This window comes from Pan troglodytes, chromosome 10 (genome assembly GCF_028858775.2).
Source record: "Pan troglodytes isolate AG18354 chromosome 10, NHGRI_mPanTro3-v2.0_pri, whole genome shotgun sequence".
NCBI classification, from domain to species: domain Eukaryota; kingdom Metazoa; phylum Chordata; class Mammalia; order Primates; family Hominidae; genus Pan; species Pan troglodytes.
The window spans coordinates 87,048,777-87,061,520 of NC_072408.2; the positions used below are offsets into that span (position 1 = coordinate 87,048,777).

The following is a 12,744-nucleotide window of genomic DNA, read 5'->3' on the forward strand; positions in this document are numbered from 1 at the left end:
ACTATTTTTGACAGTTTTGAACTGGTTTCATAGCATTCTAAACAGATATGATGAATTTCTTAACATATTGGAATATTTATTTAGATCTTTTCTTGAAATAGTAAACTCATCAATAATTTCTAAATACAGAAATCTAGGTCTTTCATTCATCTCTCTAAAGCAGGTAGTCAAAATTTTGCCAAAATATTTAATTTTTTAGTTCTATTCTAATAGAAAATAATTATTTCCAACAAAAATTCTGAACTGCTTTATTTGCTTTTTTTCCAGTTTTATTTTTTCTATGTAATATATTAGAGTCTGAATTAACTTTCTGTGTAGAAGTCTAATTCTCTTGGTTCTTTGCTTTATTGACTTTTTATGTCTAATACGCCAGTTAAATGAATTTAGAGAGGTACTTTATATGCCATGGAAAACATAACTATTGGTACTTTACTGAAAGACTTTAATGTTCTAAGTAAAATGTATGTATACACATGATATATTAATGTACTATATAAAGTTATATTTTATTAGGAATGGGGCTACATAAAACGGGTTATATATCAGCTACTTTATTACATTACTTATACTCAAGGCTTTTATATATTAGAAATTCTAATTTATATGCACTCTCTTTCTTTTTTGTTCTCTCCTCTCTCTTTCTCCCCTTCTCCCTTTCTCCCATCTCCACCTTCCTGTCTCTTTCTATGGCTCTCTCTCTTTCCCATTCCTTGCACTGATAATTTGATTTTTACGCAGAATCTTGGCTTGGTCTGCCTTCAGTCTATAACTCTGATTCTGGAGGATGATTTTAACAAACAAGTGACCCTTGGTAGGGGAGGACAAATTCTCACTAGTCCTAACCAAGGCTTCAACCTGAATGGTAAGAAACAATGCTAATGGTGTACTTTCTTTACATCAAACAAACAAACAAACAAACAACACACGCAAACAAAATGGGATCTTTTCCTAATGTTAGGCTGACTACCTAGCATTTATAGAGTTTGTATGTGTCATCAGGCCATCAGCTACAGATAGTGATGATGATTATGTTTATGGGACCTAGTGATTACTTCAAGTGATCTAGACTTCAGAAGGGAAGAGAGACAAGCAAGCAGCCACTTACAATAAAATGTGATAGACTCAAAGACATACATAAAGACTTTGGGGAGTCTAAATGAGGTGCAGCTCACTCAGCTCTGGAGAGGGGTGTACTGAAATGGTCAGGAGTGTTTTCTGAAAGAGGTGGGTAATTGTACAATGATTGTCTCATTGAGCATTTAAGGATGAGGAATTGCTGGGTTGAAGGGGATGGGGAAAGTGTTTCATGCAGATCGAGGAGGTGTCGAATTTTGCAGCATATTTAGGGGGAACCAGAACTAAATTGGTTTTGCTACAGCAGAGAGAGGGTAAAGGAGAATGTCTGGATGTAGGTAAGGATGAGAAGGGCTTATGTAGGAGGCATTTTACATTGTGGATTTCTGGGGCGGGTCCTGTTCATGCCTGCATTCCAGCATAGCTGTTAATAACACTCTCACTCTCAAAAATGTCTTGATTTATCTTACAAATCACATGCTCACGCTACACAGGTGTCAGGCTAGGGAAGTTGAACTTGATATGAATCAAATATGAAATTATCATTTTTGACCATTTTTATGTACAAAGAGGGCAATCTCATGGTTCAACCAAATAAATGGTGAGTTTTTAAGGAGGTTTTAAGGTGAAGTTTTTTTTTTTTTTTTGGTACATGACTATGACAACAGTGTAGAAGTGACTTTGAGAGTTGCTAGACAGGAAATATGGACAAGAGTTAGGATGTTATAAAAGTAGGGCATGTGAGGAATGAGGAGGAGGTCATCTAAGGCAGTGATGATAGAGATGGAGAGAAGAAGACAGATTGAAAAAACATTTAGGACAAAAGTCTGAACTTGGTAATGGATTTCAAATGTCTAAGGACTTCCTCCTTCCTTGTGAGATGCTTGCAAACTGAAAGTATGTATTGACTTGAACAACTACTAAAAATGGCTGCTGAAGACCAGGAAGGAGGGAGGAAAGGAGAGGAATAGGAGGGAAAAAAGGCAGCCATAGGTGGCAAAAATTTGGCCCTGAAGCACAGGCAGGAACCACTAGCCTGCCTCTCCTCCTTCCCTGGTATCTGGGGAAGAGAGTCCTGGTGGTGTACCCTAGCATTTCAGAACACCGTCTATGAAGGTCAAAGCTGATTTACGTATGTTCTTTTCCTGCAGGTATTGTTGAAATTCAAACTCTGTCATCCTTATTTATACTTCTAAAAACCACATTTGGTTTAAAGATTCTGTTTGCTATAGATGGGGAAAGAATTTATATTCAGCTTACTAGCGCATGGAAAAGAAGAACATTAGGTCTGTGTGGCACTTTTAATGGCAACATAAGGGATGATTTTCTGTAAGTATGATTTCTGCATAGTTAACATACTTAATGACTGGTCATTTAAAGGATATAAATTCATTAAAAATGTTTACTTAACTAATAATAGCTTAGCTGTCATTATTCCAAGAGATTTACATGGATCATCGTATTTAAAATGTATAGCAATCTCTGATAAATATGTTTATTTTGTAGATAAGGAAACTAATCAAGTCCTCAAAGTAGCAAATAAATCATTCAAGGTCACTTAGCTCACATGTAGTGGAGCTAGGCTTTGGATTTAGACAGTGTGGCTCAGCTATGCTCACTGTTCCAGCTATTCTCTTCTCTGCCATCTACCAACCTTAACAGTATTTTATTTTTGAAACATAGCTGCCTAAAAAAAACAAATAAACAAACAAAAAACCCTCAATATCAGTATGCATTAGTGGTAGTAAATACTCTATAAATATTGATATCATTTGGTATTATTAATACCTAAAAAGCAACATTTTATTATCTTGCTAGATACTGTGATTGTTGGTGTTTCATTGGAAAAGAAGCAATAACACATATTTGTACCCCTTGTATTGACCAGGTACTTTTCACCTACGTGTGAAAAGAAGCAGTTTATAATTTAGTGTAAATGCTTTGTGCACTTGTTATCATGCTGAAAGCACAATGGGAGCAATTTAAGCAGTAGACCATGGTTCTCATCCTCATGGAGCTTTGTGTTGCAGATCAGGAGAGGATAACAACCTTTAAGAAATATATCTGGAATCTAAAATAGTTGAAATCACAGAAGCAAAGTATTATAGAATGGTGTTTGCCAGGGGATAAGGGTCGGGGTGGGAGTGTGGGAAGATGTTGGTCAAAGGGTACAAAGTTTCAGCTAGACAGGATGCATAAGCTTGGGAGATGTTTTGAGATCAATTAATTATATAATGACTATAATTAATGTGTACTTGAAAATTGCTAAGAGAGTAGATATTAAAAGTTCTCACAACAAAAAATAAGAATGTGAGGTGATGCACATGTTCATTAGCTTGATTTAACCATTTCACAATGTATACCTCAGAACATCATGTTGTACTCTGTAAATGTATATAATTTTTTTTAGCTATACCTTAATTTTAAAAATAAAAAATGAATATTTAGTGTTAGGCAAGGATCAATCAACTATATATATATAAATAAATAAACTATTATATATAAAAATCAACTATATATATATAAATGCTGAGGTGATTCTAAAAATTAAGTGTTGGGCTTTGTGATTATGGCTAGAAGAACAATAGGGGGTTCATTGTGGGCTGGGCAGCCAGGGGACATTTCATGGAGAAGCTACTCTCCAAATACTGTTTCATTTCTTTTTTAAAACATTTTAATTTATTATTATTATTTTTTATTTTATGTTAAGTTCTGGGATACATATGCTGAATGTGCAGGTTTGTTACATAGACATACATGTGCCGTGGTGGTTTGCTGCACCTATCAACCCGTCATCTAGGTTTTAAGCCCCGCATGCATTAGGTATTTGTCTTAATGCTCTTCCTCCCCTAGCCCCACACCCCCAGACAGGCCCCAGTGTGTGATACTCCCCTCTCTGTGTCCATGTGTACTCATTGCTCAACTCCCACTTATGAGTGAGAACATGCGGTGATTGGTTTTCCGTTCCTGTTATAGTTTGCTGAGGATGATGGTTTCCAGCTTCATCTACGTCCCTGCAAAAGACAGGAACTCATTCTTTTTCATGGCTGCATAGTACCACATTTTCTTTATCCAGTCTATCATTGATGGGCATTAGCGTTGGTTCCAAGTCTTTGCTATTGTAAATAGTGCTGCAATAAAATATATGTGCTTTTTAAAAAACATTCTTGCCCGTACCCTCCTTCCTGCTTGGGTTCTCTCCTGCTCCTCATCTTTCTTGTGACCTCCCATTTATTGTTCACCCCAATTCAGACATTATTTGCCTGAGCATTCAAAAGTTAAATCTGACAATGCATTATCTATGAAAATTTATTGTTTATCTGTCTGGTTTCTTGTCTTGTTTATCTGTTAGGGCTTTGAGACTAAGAGTTATGTCCTTGGTCTTTGTATTCTTAGGAACTAGCATAGAACCTCACATATAGTGGACAGTTAATTGAACTGAGATAGAATGTTTAGTGGGGCATCAGGAAGATAGTTTGGATGGGCAAGGGGAACTGGCATTTAAAATTTAAAAAATTTTAATTTCTTCTATCTTGTCTCCTTGTCTTCCTGTACCTTGTTTTTAGGTAATTCAGTTTTTTGTTTTATTTATTTGTAGGTCAAAATATTGATATCTTCACCACACTTGAGAAGCAGAAACTACATTAAGTGGCTTGGCTATGATGTTCAGAAAAGACATTAATCCTGTTTTCTCTTCTTTGTTTGTCACAATGGGTCAGCAGTCAATGTTTAAGAGTCGGCAGATCTGTCTGCCTCTTTCTAAGGCACCAGTCCCCGCCACGTATAAACATTTAGGTGTGATAAGAGTGCAAGATGATACTTCGGAGTCAGAGATAACTTGTGAACAGTGTTTAGCTTTCCAACTTAAGTAGTTAAAACTCTTTCTTCACAAAGGTTAATGTGAATATGCAGACATTGCGGAATAGAAAATATTAATTACTTGAAAACATATTTTGTATGCCTTATTATAATAAGTCGACTATGGTGAGCTGAAAGGTTATTTTATAAAATGAAAGACAATAAATAAGTCCACATTTTAGCTCTATTTTTAAAATTTATTGTTTTAAGGTAAACTAAATGAAATAAGAGAGCCAAGCTCTAAGTCAGTTCCACCTGGAAACCTTGACCTGTCACCCTGACCTATTTTATTGTCCTTCAGAGGAGTGAAGAGAGCAGGAAGGGGGAAAGAATGAGAAGAAATGAACTAGCACAAACCATGCAATTACTTTGAGTCTCAGTGTTCTTAAATAAGCAAAATGAGATTTTGTACTAGGGTGTTTGTTGCAGTTCTTTACAGTTATGGGCTAGTTTGATTTTGAGGAATAGGAAAAGGAGAGAAGGACGAAAGGGTGGGGACAAGGAAATGGCTTGCATTGCTCCCTTTTTTTGTCCTCTCTCGGTCACTCTGCTGAGCAGCTCCAGTGAAAATAGTTAATCTATAAGGACACTAGAGAAAGCTGAGATAATGCCTACTCTTCTACTTAGCCATATTGGAGGAGTTAACACAGTCAGGATTGTGGTGTGGTCAAAAACTTCCTGCAGGAGATCTAGTTCAACCTGATTCCTAAGAAGTTTTGATAGTGTCTGGCACATTGTCCAATAGGGGTTGTCACTTAATAAATGTTGGTTGATGAATGAATACATCTGAATGGCTGCTGGGGGTGGAATTGTGTGTTTGTTTCCTAAACACTGTTGTAGTTTTAAGATAGATGTTTTTCATTTGGTTTGCCCACTTCATAATGGAATCTTGATATTTCGGATCTCATAATGGAAATTGAAATATTGAACTGGATGTATAGACTATTTATATTTTGAGATATTTGTCTTTACTTTGAAAAAAATCATGTGAAATGCCCATACTAACTTCCCCACATGCACCCTCAACCACACACATGCTAAAGTTTTGGTTGTGTGAGTGTATGTGGTTAAGTCAGGGAGAACTGTGAATTGTGACTTTGATACTTAGCAGCTTAGTGTAATTTAATATTTCTCGGAGATTCTGCTTTGCTTTCTCTGTAAAATGGGGATAAAAGATGTTTTTCTTATAAGTTTGAGATGAAGATTAAATAAAATCATGTATGTCTACAATTTGGCACATTGCAAAATGTCAATAATATGGAGCTTAATATCGTTGTACTTTTTTTTAAACTGGTAGAAAATTTCAAGCTGTAAGATTTCCTTGTACATTATGAAAAATAGTATTCTCTTATTTAAATATCTGAAAGTTATGAACAAATGAATGAGAGATACATGAAGATGAGCATTGTCTTTGCTTTCTAGTTCTCCATCAGGCATGATAGAAGGTACACCACAACTTCACGCAAATGCGTGGAGAGTTTCTTCTACCTGTTTTGCACCTGTTCATGTCCCAATGGTGGACCCCTGTAACATCAATCAACAAAACAGTAAGTTTTGCATGTAAACTTCCTTTCTGCTGTAAACTTAGGGAAAAGTTCTATGTATTACTATAATTTTATAAAATTAGATAGTGAGTTTAAATTCTAATTTTCTCCATTATGGTAAAATCAATGCCATTCCTTGTGTATTTTTTTTGCTTAATATTATGCCTTTACATATGTCTTTTCATGTAATCTAGGTTGTTTTTTAAAAACCTGACAGTGGCTTTTATTTCCTATTTTTATTTCATAAATTTTCTTATTTTAGATGTTTAGAAATCCCTTGTTTGCAGATGTGGACTAGCATTTGGGAGTTTTCAGAGTCTTTAAATACTAAAGAAAAGCCTCTAGGAATCCTCTGAGAATGCTGTGATTGTCCAGGGATGTTTGATGTCAGTTATTACCATCTCATTACTCATTGCTCATGAGCCCTACTCATAGCATATATTATGGCTTTATAAGCAGGAAGCCAGTGATCCAAAGAGGCTTTGTGCCATTGAGTGGGCAACAATTTGAGATGGTCATGCTCCAGAGTTCCAATTTGCAATGACAGGACAACTCACATGCTAAGAATTTTTGGCTGCATTTTTTAAAACTAAAGCCCCAGCAAACCATGTTAAAGTCTAGTTCACTTTGCAATAAAAAAGATATACATGTATATATTCAGATAGAAGATACACATGTATATATTCAGATAGAAGATATATACAAGACATACACATGTATATATATAATTGTGAAAAAATTAATGTACATGCTTAAATATTCTTATAAGTTTATTTTTTCCTTTAATCATCTTGGCTAGTTCACTATTTGGATGTAGTTTTTAAAAATACATTACTCATATTGGTTGAGCATTCATAAGAAGCCAGCACAGTTTACGGATCATGTGGTGGTTGTTGGGAGGATTCTGTTGATTGCCATATTGTTTTTATTATTAATATAGGATTCTGGTATGCTGGAAAGAGCACAAGATACTTTTGCTCTTTGTGCTTTCTGTCTTTTTTAAATCTAAGCCAGCTTTTAAACTTGAAAACGTTTCTTAACCTCTTTGATCATTTTTCTTATCTATAATAACACGGCTAGACTAGAGTTTTTTAGTTTCATGAATGACTACTTTTAATCTCACTCCCATTTAACAATACCTTCCTCCATTCTGTCCCCAACTTTCAACTAATCTACTCCTCCTCCTTCAACTACTCTTGTTTGGTTTGTTTCTTTCTTGGTTTCCTCCTGGATATTGTAGCAACTTTACTTTTTATTTTTTAATAACATGTTAAAGTTGAAGTAGAGTTCAATTGATAAATTCAGTTTCCCTGTGGTCATTTCTTTAGTTACCTCCTTTATTATATGCTATTTTGCTCTATTTTCTATCACTTTTCTTCCCATATCCCATGTCTTTTAAATATACACATATACGAAATTGAAATATTAAACTGGATATATAGACTATTTATATTTTGAGATATTTGCCTTGTCTTTGAAAATAAGCCTGTGAACTACCCACATTAACTTCCCCACATGCACCCTAAACCACACACATGCTATGTACGTGCATACATATATTTGATATTAACTTTTTTTTAGCTTTGCCATGAACTGTGATTTTTTTTTAAAAAAATTCAAATAGGTAAATTCAGGAAGATCCCCAAAGAAAGGAAAATAAGTAGACAAAAGTCAATAACTCTGATCTAGATTCTAAAGGATTTTTTTTCATGAGGATCTTCTTTAGTTATCCTTAACTTAATGTCAGTGGGAATATACTTTGATCTACAAATTGTTAGCCTCTTTGGTGTATTACTTTGCTCTTTCAGGATCCTTGGCATTAAGAATATATATGTAAACAGTATACTGCTATAGTTTAAGTCATTTGTTTTTATATACATATACATTCTGAATGCAAAAATATCATACTTGAGCAATTATCATGTTTTCTTACCAATAATAAATATATGTAATATACTCAACAAAATAAGTTCAGTATAATTCCTTAGTAGTGAAAAAACTGATCTCCAACAGCTTATCTGGTCTGTAAAAGACAATGACAATGAAAATATTGATTAATTTTATCTGTTAGGAAACCAAGGAAAACTAGGTCCACGATATCAAGAAACCACAAACCTACCCTCTTTCAGAAAGATGGAATCTGAAATGTTTTGTCAAACTTGGTTGCTTCTATAAAGAATTATATCTGATCAGTCATTCTCAAGGGAAAAATCAACAGATTTCAGGAAATGATTACACAGATGTCCTCCCCTCCCCAGGTGATTTTATAGTTACATCTCATGGCCTTCAGCATATACCCTAATCCCCAATTTCTACTCATTATTCACTTATTCATGCATTTATAGATTTATTTATCAAACATTATTGCGCTCCTAATATCTGCCAGACATTGTACACTGTGCATTGTGCAGACATTAAGTTCAACAACTATGTGGCATCTGACACATTACTATTCATTTCAGAGAGTCCATTGAAATGAGATCATTCCCAATTCTTCCTAGACAATTGTGTATTACACAGAGTTGCCATAATATCCACAATCTGGAACCACTTTGTTATATGTGGATGTCTGGAAATAAGCCTCCCAATACTCTCCAATTCTTTATAGTAGGTTTCCTAAGATGATCCTCATGCAATGGGATGGTTGAGGCCACTGCTTCTCTCAACCCTTCTATTACTCATGTTATTCAGGTACAATACACTATTTTTTTTCCTAAAAGTCTGTTGAATGTGGATTAAGTGCTGTTACCAATATTATATAAAAAAAAAACTGTATAAGCTGAAATTGTTCACTCTTGTATTAAAAGTAATATGCACTACAGTGTATTTCTAAGAACGTGAAATGCTTGGATAATTCTGGGGTAAGATCTGAACTGTTAAATAAGATGCTAATTGGGATCTTTGTTAGTTGGGTATGCAGCACACTGTGATGTCATCCACCAGGAGCTCTTTGCTCCTTGCCACATCTATATTAGCCCTGGGCTGTACTATCAGCTATGCCGCCACGATGCATGCAAGTGTGGAAGCTCCTGCCTGTGCAATGCTCTTGCCCACTATGCCTACCTCTGCGGCCAGCATGGTGTTCCCATTGATTTCAGAACTCAGATTTCTTTCTGTGGTGAGTACAATGGCACAGATAAAGACTATCAGATAATACCTTAGAGACCTCTATGTTTGTAATGACTGCTTTTATTTTTTAAATGAAATGTCAATATTGCATGTAAGTTATTTGAAATATTCTCATAATGTACAAACATGAAAAGCAAATGAAATAATATCTTAAGATTGGAGATATGTTGGATAAGACCAATAACTTTTGACTAGTTTTGTAATAAACGAAATTATTGTAACTATGTTTTGAAATACGCAACAGAAATAATTTAAAACATTTGAAAAATTCTTATCGTGGAAATATCATATCTAAATATTGGAAAGTATGGAACAGATTATGTAATACAGTGATGCAGTTGATTTGTATTTAAATAGACGTTATGCAACAGGCAATTATTATCAAGTTATTGGGGCTCTAATTTTCACACTTATGTTGTCTGCCATTTTCATTCATGGTAGATTGTTTCCTTGTGTGTTTTATAATTTTTTTAAATCAGCTTATTTTTACCAGCACCCCACCAGACCCATTAGAATCTTTTGTGACTTAGGTTTTGGGGGTACCACTCTCTCCACCTCTTCATTCCTTCATTGGATTTTTCCAGTTATTCCAGGGGTATCATTGGCTGGTGTTGACGTTAATTGCTCAATTTTGGCTTTCTAAGACAAAAATAGTGTAAATATAAAAGTAATGTAAATTCATATACCAAATTTGTTTAAGATATCAGCTTAGGATTTTAATTTCTTAGATGTAACTTTTTAATCACAGACCCAGCAGTTAGAGAAGCTTTTCTATCACCTTTCTATACTATGAGCCAGTTTCTTCTAGTCTGGGGGTTGACAAGTTACAACCACTGGGTCTCCTGCATTTTTGTGAATAAAATTTATTGAAATATAGTCATGCCCATTTGTCTGTGTGTTGTCTATGGCTGCTTCTGTACTACAAGGGCAGAATTGAGTAGTTGTGACTCAATTCAACATATATAGTTCTGCAAAGCTGAAAATATTTACCATTTGCGAAGCTGAAAATACTTACCATTTGGCCCTTTGCAGAAAAAGGTTTCCAACCCTTGCTTTAGTCCTTCATTTCCACTGAGGATGTTGCTCTTTGAGCATCCAAGTTAAGGGTCTCCCAATTCCTTGCCTTGTAACAGGCCAGCTTTCATTTTCTATCATAGACCTCTAAGGAGGCATAAAATGTTTCTATTTGCCATGGCAATCTTTCTCAAGTGATACTTCTTTGTCTTTAGCTGTGGTGTGCCAGAAGGGCATGCTGTACCATCACTGTTCCTCGTTCTGCCTCCATTCCTGCATTTCTCTCTCTTCCCCGGAGCAGTGCAGTGATGACTGTGCTGAAGGCTGTAATTGTCCGGAAGGCAAATTCTATGAAGACACTCTTAACTTTTGTGTACCCATGTAAGTTGTAGAAACAGGTTGGCAGCATCCTGTTTTAATCTCTTTTTCTCCTTACGGGCTAAATGAGCTTTCATGGAAGTTTTTGAAAAAATATTTCTTATCGTCTTTACTTTTTTTTAAAAAAACCCTGCAAATGTTCATCAACAGTTACAGAAATAGCTAAGGAATCTCTGATGGTTGATCTTGAAGTGTATTCCTGCTTGCTTTTACCATAGTCAAATCAATAACAAGGTTTGTGCTTCACTGTCACATGGCAAACTTTAGTAGCAGGACTTTAATATCTCAGCACTCACAAATTTCTCAATTTACACACGAAGTAAAGCCCTTTGTCTTATACATAGTGTTAAATGATATATCAGTTATGTTTCTCTGAATTGCATTCAGTGATTTTTCTTGTGACTGAAACAACACAGTTTGTGAGTTGTATTTTAGAAAACAAAATTTGGAGCTATGCAAAACTTCATGTCTAAGCAGCTTTTGCCATTTGTGTAATAGGATTGCATGCAGTCTTGTAGAATAATGCAGACCTTAGAGTGTACCTTACAATGACCAATGGAGAGCACAAGGTCGGCTTGAATTTTAGTGGTTTTTGAAAAAAATTATATCCTATTTACTTTACTTTTTTTTTGTATAGATTCCACTGCCGTTGTCATTATAGGGGCAGTGTTTATCAACCTGGAGAGCTCATCCCCACACCCTCGGGCTTATGGTAGGTTTCAATGATGGGGACTGTGTTTGACAAATGATGTATGTTCTAATATAATTCTTTCTTTTATATATATATATTTTATTATACTTTAAGTTCTAGGGTATATGTGTACAACGTGCAGGTTTGTTATGTATGTATACATATGTGCCATGTTGGTGTGCTGCACCCATTAACTCGTCATTTACATTACATTAGGTATATCTCCTAACGCTATCCCTCCCCCCTCCCCCCACCCCACAACGGGCCCCGGTGTATGATGTTCCCCTTCCTGTGTCCAAGTGTTCTCATTGTTCAGTTCCCACTTATGAGTGAGAACATGCAGTGTTTGGTTTTTTTAACCCAAACTGTAAGTTGAAATATGACTTCTGTAATTAAAAAATAAAGATAACAATGTAATCTTTAAATATGTTATAATCATGTGATTTTATATATATGTACAAACACATATATACATAATACATGCATATATGACATTTCAAAGTGAAATAACCAAGTTTTGTACTCATAACTGCAGAAAGGAATTATGAATTTAAGTACCTCACAGTGAAATGAAAGTCCTTTGATCATTTTTTGTTATTAGATAGAAGTTAGGGGTGAAGTACGTGTTTAAATACCACAGTATTACTGAATAGGCTCAAAAAAAAAGCAATTTCAAAATAGATTTGAAAAATGTCCTGCACAGTAGTAAGTGTGCCTCCTCCCCAGGCCCATCAATACTAGAAAGATAACACTTAATCATAGGATAACACTCATTCTGGTTATAAATTTTCTGTTGAAAATCTAGGCACGTCCATGCAGCAGTCCATACTTACATATAATTCCTAACCTCCCCTTTTTAGTTGCCCCATAGGTGCCAACAGATAATAATAGACAGTAGATAATAACAATAATAATCATTTCTAACCATTACTGTGTACCTTGTTTTGTGCTGGCACCATTCTAAGTGTTTAATATCTATTATTAAAATACGTACTCATCACCATAACCCTAAGAGATAGGCAATGTTGTTTTATCCTGATTTACAGGTGAGGAAAA

The 12,744-nt window shown here is 35.0% G+C and overlaps 1 protein-coding gene across 3 annotated transcripts in view; it reads left to right on the plus strand.

Moving 5' to 3' along the window:
- OTOGL (otogelin like) overlaps positions 1 to 12,744 on the plus strand; it is a 189,058-nt gene that overhangs the window by 67,961 nt on the left and 108,353 nt on the right. For all 3 annotated transcript variants that reach the window (XR_010148372.1, XM_016923914.4, XM_063786933.1), the window contains exons 17-22: positions 739 to 862; positions 2,226 to 2,403; positions 6,355 to 6,479; positions 9,385 to 9,594; positions 10,835 to 11,000; positions 11,635 to 11,709. Coding sequence is in view for 2 of the 3 variants with exons in the window: in XM_016923914.4 (XP_016779403.3) it covers positions 739 to 862; positions 2,226 to 2,403; positions 6,355 to 6,479; positions 9,385 to 9,594; positions 10,835 to 11,000; positions 11,635 to 11,709 (878 nt within the window). In the remaining variant the exon portion in view is untranslated. The remainder of the gene's footprint in view (positions 1 to 738; positions 863 to 2,225; positions 2,404 to 6,354; positions 6,480 to 9,384; positions 9,595 to 10,834; positions 11,001 to 11,634; positions 11,710 to 12,744) is intronic.